Source organism: Gadus morhua, chromosome 12 (genome assembly GCF_902167405.1).
Source record: "Gadus morhua chromosome 12, gadMor3.0, whole genome shotgun sequence".
NCBI classification, from domain to species: Eukaryota; Metazoa; Chordata; class Actinopteri; order Gadiformes; family Gadidae; genus Gadus; species Gadus morhua.
Genome location: NC_044059.1, coordinates 23,290,066 through 23,297,565, shown reverse-complemented (window position 1 = coordinate 23,297,565; position 7,500 = coordinate 23,290,066). Strand labels below are relative to the sequence as shown.

The following is a 7,500-nucleotide window of genomic DNA, read 5'->3' as shown; positions in this document are numbered from 1 at the left end:
GTTACACTAGACAATTCCGACAGAAATATTGGGATTGGATTTCAAAATGTATAAATAAAACATTTGAAAAGCTAAGCATTGCAACGTCTCTGATTTAATATAGACTTTGTGATGGACACAAAATATAGCAGGCATTCATTTTGAAATATGGATATAAAAACCATATGTCGTTTTAGATCAATTGGTTAAACAGGCCACCATTCGAAGATCAACCGAAAGGCCCAGTCAGCTCACATTATTCAGAGCCCTGCCATGTACATGGCACATGCGTTCCCTTTGAAACGCCATGCACGGACGCTCACATGCATGCATCCATCATCATCCATCCATCAAGGCGATGACGTCCTCTCTCCATTCTCTCTCAAACCTAATGGTTTATCTCTCTGACCCCCACGGTCACGTTTTGGGGATCCTCTCCACAGTCTTTCTATTCGTTCAGCTGTCACCGTCTCTGGCGTCACGTCTTACGTTTCACCTCTCCGTCCCAGGTGCTCTGCCCGGGTTCCATTTCCGGATCAAAACCCGGCCTAAACGACAACACACACAATGAAATAGTCAACGCTGAATTGCCATGGCACATTCAATATAAACTGAATTTAGTGCTGGGGCCGGGCCAAGCCACCATATGTTGGCGAGGCCTGTTAGTGCAGTCAGAGCATGACTGATTCTGTTAATGTAATGTAAAGCTCTAAATTACTAGAGCGCAAAGCTCTTTCTCTACAGCACGCGGCGCAGGAACCATGACATCCGTCGGCTTGGAATGGAAACACCTTGGTTCTTTTTCGGAACGGTGGTCGTGTGTTTTTAGCACGTCTCAGGAAAGGGAAAAGAAAGGGGGGTTAACAACTGAACAATTGTAACATCTCCACCATTTTTCCGGGAAACTGATCCATCAACTTCCATGAACGTGCGGAGACGTCTGTGTGTTATTGAGAAACGCCCCAATTAGCTCTGTCCACTGCTTTCGACCGGCTTCAAAGGCCACGGAAAACATTGTAACTATGAAATAAGTTCAACCCCATGAAAACACAAAGGTCACACCAATATAGCACCCTGGAAACCATTTCAAATCCAGCTTACAAAAGAGTGCTTCAGCAATAGACCTCTGATAGCCGGGGGTTGCGCTGGAGTATTGGCCTGACCGCTTGACACCCGAACAGCCCCGAAAGGAAGGGTCCTGTTGCGTGAGGAACCCCCCCCAGGGAACGCCTCTCCTGCTGCCTCATGTCGGCTGAGCTTACTCCCTCCATCCTTTCTGTCGCTTTCGTTCGTTCGTGAAGGAGCAGCTTGTCTTCAACAACCAAGTGGTACATGCGATAACGAGAAGCGCATTCCATGTTAAAACATTAGTTGGCGAGGAAAAGGCACACGGATAAGAGGCTCAAATAAATTATATCGGTAACGCGCTGGCATTTCATTCTTATAAACAAACCCATCGTTGGCAGCTTATCAGTGCTCTGTTATTATATTATCGTTGGAAAGTCTCATTTGCCCTTTTAAATAATTATGCAAACAGATTTGGAAGAACATTGCACCTGATTTGGGTTTGACCTTAATTGCTCCTTGTGATAATTGGGATATTGTGTGTCCTGTGATTCTGAGCTTAAGCATGCAGTTCAAATGAAGATATCCCAGATTTAGTGCTTCATAACATCCATGTTTGTGTTCTGCAAGTCAGAGTGTATCTGCCAGCTTGTGTGCGTGCACATGGACAGTCGAGCACTGTTGAGGGAATACTAGATGGTGATAGTCACTGCTGGCAATGCTGATTGAATTACCCAAAGTTGTGGCAAGAAACATTTGGCTCTTTGTCTGCCTGTCTTGAAAAAAAAAATGTACACAAAATGGGTTAGATCACTAACCCATTAAAGGAAAAAATACAAAACAGGATAAAAGCACCAGAGAACAATCCCCAATTTGATAAACATAAATGTTTTGCCTGAAAGCAGGCTCCAGCATGGATGAAGACATCTTGCCCTTTGTTAATGGCTCTGAGTGAAACCATCAGGGTCCCCGCAGCCCTGCGGGACGCCAGCTTGTCCTGCCTCCTGTTCTGTTCCCGGCTTTTAACTCGGGTTCCTTTTATTCTATAAAATGTTTACAGTTCCTCAGCTCATCATTATTCCCCGATGGCCCTGTCGTTTATTTTTACATTTGAACCAAAGAACACACATTTCGAGGGAATTTTTGAATGTTTATAATTTGGACATATCAATCCATTGCTCTCCGTATTCATAGGTTCCGATCGGTTCTCGGTTCCACGGTTCTGCGGTCCTGCGTTCCCACTGTGTTGGGCGCCAACCCCAGTCGCGAGGACGTTGTCAGAATCGCTGCAGACAGCAAATTGAATTTGAGGAATTGAGTTAGGGAGTGTGGAGTGAGGAGTGTGGCGGACACGTGTCCGTCACCGCAAAGAGTGCGCTGAAGTGTTTTCTCACCGTGGACCAGTGTTTATTCATACATCTAATACTGCCTTTGCTTTTACCTCCTTTTTACCCATCAATGTCCATCGCTTTTCAAGCCATTTCCATTCATTGCATTGTTTAAAATATATTATTCTACCATTCAGAGTAATAAACAGTTGAAAGAATTGTCAGAGACCTGTTGCATTTGAATTTGCTGCAACCATCAACAATGGAAGAAGATACAATTCGGTTATTGAAAAATACAATACAATAACAGCATTGCTACAGCATCAAATACCGTTGTCCATTGTTAAACCGCGATGGCACATTCCCAAGTGGAATCTTACAAAGCCCTGGAATAGTCTCCATACTTTTGGCAGACAACAACGCACAACATCAACTACCCTGCGTGTTTAGCAACACAACTCTGTGACTTGTCCTTCGCTGTCAGCAGCTGGACTTTCACGAAGACCACAGTCTCACTGAATCAACACCGTAGTCGCAGCCAGGGAGTTTATCCTCGCCGAGAATATTTAGGCTCCCCCATAGCATTTCAACACGCCACTGCTAGCTAGCTAGGGGCCGCTGGGCAGCCGTGCTTCCATGGCAAGTCGTCGGATGACTGAGCCCCCCCTGTTCCTAATCTCGGTGACGATGGATCAATGTGCGGCTCTGCCAGAGTTGACACTGAGTTTACAAGTTAAATGATACAAGGAGCTAAGATAAAGAAAAGAGCGTACTTCGAATCTATTAATAATATTATCTATATAGCGCGTGCACCATATAGGCTCAGTCCTGATCGCAGCGCCCTGGGTTTGAATTCTGCCATGGTCCTTTGCTGCATGTCCTCCCCTTTATCTCCAATACCTGCCTATCTATCTCTATAATAAAGCATAACATCTATATTATAATTATCTTTGTTGCAAAGCACCATGTAATGGACAGGCGTGTTGATTCCATTTTTCGGACTGCCTGACTGTGATGATTCGCTGTCTTCCAGTGAACGGCGTCTACGGCCTTGAGAAAGACAGTGCCAGTGAACTCGGCGGCAGCGTCGACGGCGGTGTCGGTGGGGGGGCCCTGATGCGCGGTGGGCAGAGCTTGGCGCTGCCGCTGGGGGGTCACTCAGGGGGGCAATACCAGCAGCACAGCCTCCACTGTGACCAGCCCAGCCACGACATACACCTGCTCGACAGCCCCGGGAGCCAGGACTCCAGGTAAGACACGCTGATCACCGCCGTGCCCTGTTGTCATGTTTGTGTTTTGTAGTGTTGCTAGATGGCGTGGTTAGATTGTCTAAACATGGTTGTGTTCAAATGTGTGTGTTCTGTTTCTCATTGCTTGAGGACACTATTACATACAGTATAATCGCAAAATATGTAAAGTGCGTTCAAACAGGAAAGGAAAGGAAGGAAAGGCCCGAACGAATGAAAGGATTGGATAGGAGTTGTTATTGACAGCGGTGATAGAGCTAGCCTGGGGCGCCTGTGAGTTGCTAGCTAGATTCTTATTTCCCCCCGGCGTGGTCAGGAGAGGGGACAAAGACGATTCCTTCATGAGACAGCCCAAAGAAAAGAGGGCCCTTCTCACATCACTCAGGGGCTTCGGACAAAATCCATAATGAGCCAACTGACAGGAATGATTATGTAGGAGATCACAGCGACGCATGGAGTAATCCGAGCCCGCTTCCCCATTCAGGGCAGCAGCGATTCCCACCATAATACACAGTATTGTACATGGTGACTCTTCATAGGCCACCATTATGCCACCAAAACAGGTGACTCCCTATTTTTTTTCTCTCCAAACCTTGGATTGGGTTTAACCCCTTTGTGTCATCAAAGCCTGTCAGAGAGTCAGAGTAGCCAGTGGCCTCTCTTTCTCTCTGGACACCCCCCCCCCCCCTCCCCAGCCGCCCTCCCACCTTCACCCCTTCCTTAGTTATAAATGCCCATTCATAACATCTCAGCAGAAGGGGTTCATTTCCAGTTATTTGTGAAACTTCTGTGGCTCTCTGGCTTTGGACGGTTCCTGGCTTCCAACGACTCCCACAGTCTCTAAACACGGGCTGCACGCTGTTTATGTTAGTAGTTGAATTAGGTAATTTCCTCTCTAGGCGAGGCCTAGTGTGAACGCTAGAGTCGTTTGGGCTTGACGTATAGCCGAGGCTGTCGGCCTCTCCGTTGACAGAGATGATGAGCAGCTCGGTGTCTTTCAACAGGCATTTGGCTAATAGCGCTCATATTCCCTCCCTGTGTCACCCTAATAGCTCAGCGCTCAACCAGCCCTCAACGGCTTTTTGTTCCTCTCCGTTCACAGATCATCCTCCGCCTTCCAGAGGTCCCTGCCCGTTGGCTCTCCGCACCACCAGGACAGCTGCGGTGTCAGCGGCCGCAGAGCCGCCCTGCCGTACGGCATCAAACAGGAGGCCACCATGGGCTATAAGAACTCTTCCACGGGCCCGGGGACACTCTGCGCGGCCCAGGCCCCTTTCCAGTGCTCCCGGGAGGGCATGGCCGCCGGCCTGCGGAGGGGGGAGATGGCGGAGGCCGGCAGCGCTAGCAACGGCGGGAGCTGCGACCGGGTGTGCAGGACGAGCGGCCGGGGCGCCGGCGTGTCACAGGATGCGGCGTGCGCCTTTAATAATGAAGATGGCTCCTCCCCGCTGGCTTTGTCCCCCGCCGGAGCCCGTCACTCAGCACACCCGCTCGACGGCAGCAGTCCCAAGAGGCAGCGCCTGTCCCTGGCGCCGCAGTCCGTACCCGCCACCGGCCCCAGCGGAGCCGCCGTCGCCGGGTCCCCGTCGGTCGCCAACGCCGCCCGCGAGGGCATCGACCTCGCCTCTATCATCCGCTCCTCCTCCCAGATGTCAGCGGTGGCCGGCGTCAACGTCCTCTCGCCCGGCCACGCCAGCAACGCCGCCTCCTCCTACTCCTCCTCCTCCTCCTCCTCGACCACCACCTCCCCCGCCGCCTCCTCCGCCTACTCCGCCCAGGCCGCCCCCCACAAGCCCCAGCCCCTGGCCCCGCCCCCGCCGCACGGCAGCCCCCAGCAGCCGACGAGACGGGAGAGCTGTCAGCTGCCCTCGCCCGCCGCCTGCCTGCTGTCCCTCTCCTCCTGCACCTCCTCCTCCTCCTCCTCCTCCTCTCCCGCCTTGTCCTCGTCGGTGTCGTCGCTGGAGCTGGAGCACGGCCAGAGGCCGAGCCGGGGGCTGTGCGAGGAGCAGGGCTCCATGCAGCTGGGTCCCGGGGCGGGAGGTGGGCCCAGAGGAGGCTCTGACGGGCTCGGCTTGCTCATGAACGGGGCTATGATGTCCGGGCCCGTTCCCGGACCAGGGACACCCCACGACGGAGGCCATAGGCTGGCTGCAGCCCTGAAACAGGAGCCCCTGGATGACTTCTCCTCCAACGAGGACGTGCTCTTTCAGCACCACTACCACCATCACCACCACCTTAACGGGCACAACGGCCACCGGCGTCAGCTGCATAACTCCGCCATGCCTCCACCCTACCACCTCCACCAGTACATGGGGCCCAGCCCCGGGGAGCTGCTTCACCTTCAGTCCACGGCACCCGCCCCCTCCCTGGGACCCAAGTCCTCCGCTAGGGGCCCAGCTAGATCTCACTCAGACCCCGAGAGAGACGAGCTCGCCGGGCCTGCCCCGGGCGACCGGCAGGTTTGTCGCTGGATTGACTGCAGTGCTGCTTATGACCAGCAGGAGGAACTAGTGAGGCACATCGAAAAGGTGCACATTGACCAGCGCAAAGGAGAGGACTTCACCTGCTTCTGGGCCGGCTGCATCCGCCGCTACAAGCCGTTTAACGCCCGCTACAAGCTCCTCATCCACATGAGGGTCCACTCTGGGGAGAAACCCAACAAGTGCATGGTAGGTCCCCACAACTCCCCATGACAAACACACTCCCCAAACACACACTCCTCGGACACGCACGCCCCAGACACACACTCCAGGCTAGAGGCTAACCTTGTCAGCATGGGCTCTAAACTCCCTATAACTACCACCCTTCCTGCTAGTGTATCAAAGTAAACTCATGGCACACAACACTATTTCATCTTCATACTTGGGTCTATTTAAATGTACTCAGCACTTGGCTGGAGCAAAATCCAAATCGCTATTCTAATAAATCTAACAAATCACACTACTAATCCGGAAATTGTCTATCTTGTCAATCATTTTATCCTTTTTATTTCGTCAAATTCATTTAAATGAATTAAAACATGTTTATGGTTTATTCAATACCCATTTTAGGTCGCACTTCAGTGTAAATGTGTCAGAGTTAACCAATAAGCACATTTTACATAAATTACAATAAAGTAAAAAATAAATATTTCTACGTTACAAAACAGTACATTATAGTAGGAATTCAGTTCAGAATAAAAATTATTTCTGTTGAGGAAATTCTATATGCCAACTTGCGCTGAGTGTATAAAAACTTAAACATGAAGGGACGTGTTCCTTCGTAAATTGCCTGAGCGTTGCATTGTGTTTATTTTTGGTACGAAAGAGAATCGTCCTATACTTTTAGCGGTAACATTTGAGTTTTTTTCCAATACGACGTGGATGGTTAGCTTGTAGGTAGATAATTGCATTCGCGGTTGTATTCTTTACAGGTAAAGCTCAAATTCCACAAGTCAACACACTAATCAATGTCAAACTGTCATTCTCCGGCATCCTTTCTCAAATGGAAAAAGCCCTCGAACCGTAAGAATGATTCAGTCCAAATACACAATTAGCCCACAATTTGTGTAGTGCGAAGCCATGTTTATTTTCTTTGTGCGCTCCATTTTTTAAGACGAGGGGTTCAGATCATGAAAAGCCAACACATCTGGTTAGCATAACCAAACAATGCCTACACTTGATCCCTTTAAATACGCGATTTAAATGTTTAGCCGTCCCACAAGTATTAAGTGAGTTGCCTTTATATCCAAACCAAACATTCGAGAAATGTAGTAGTCTCCAGAAGGGAGCCGCAGGGACAAACGGTAACACTTTCTAGTCTTGCTCAATCCTCCGTTTCACCCAAAGCCCCTGTCAGAAGTCGTGTTCATCATCGTAAGGAAGCCGTCCAAATTCTAATTA

General features: G+C 50.1%; 1 protein-coding gene across 1 annotated transcript in view; it reads left to right on the top strand.

Annotated features, from left to right (window-relative positions):
• The window catches only part of LOC115555286 (uncharacterized), a 32,152-nt gene extending 25,702 nt beyond the window's left edge, over positions 1–6,450 (top strand). Inside the window, exons 3-4 of the mRNA XM_030372084.1 lie at positions 3,406–3,622; positions 4,722–6,450. Coding sequence (XP_030227944.1) covers positions 3,406–3,622; positions 4,722–6,312 — 1,808 coding nt within the window. The 3' untranslated portion in view covers positions 6,313–6,450. The remainder of the gene's footprint in view (positions 1–3,405; positions 3,623–4,721) is intronic.
• The last annotated feature ends 1,050 nt before the right edge of the window (positions 6,451–7,500 follow it).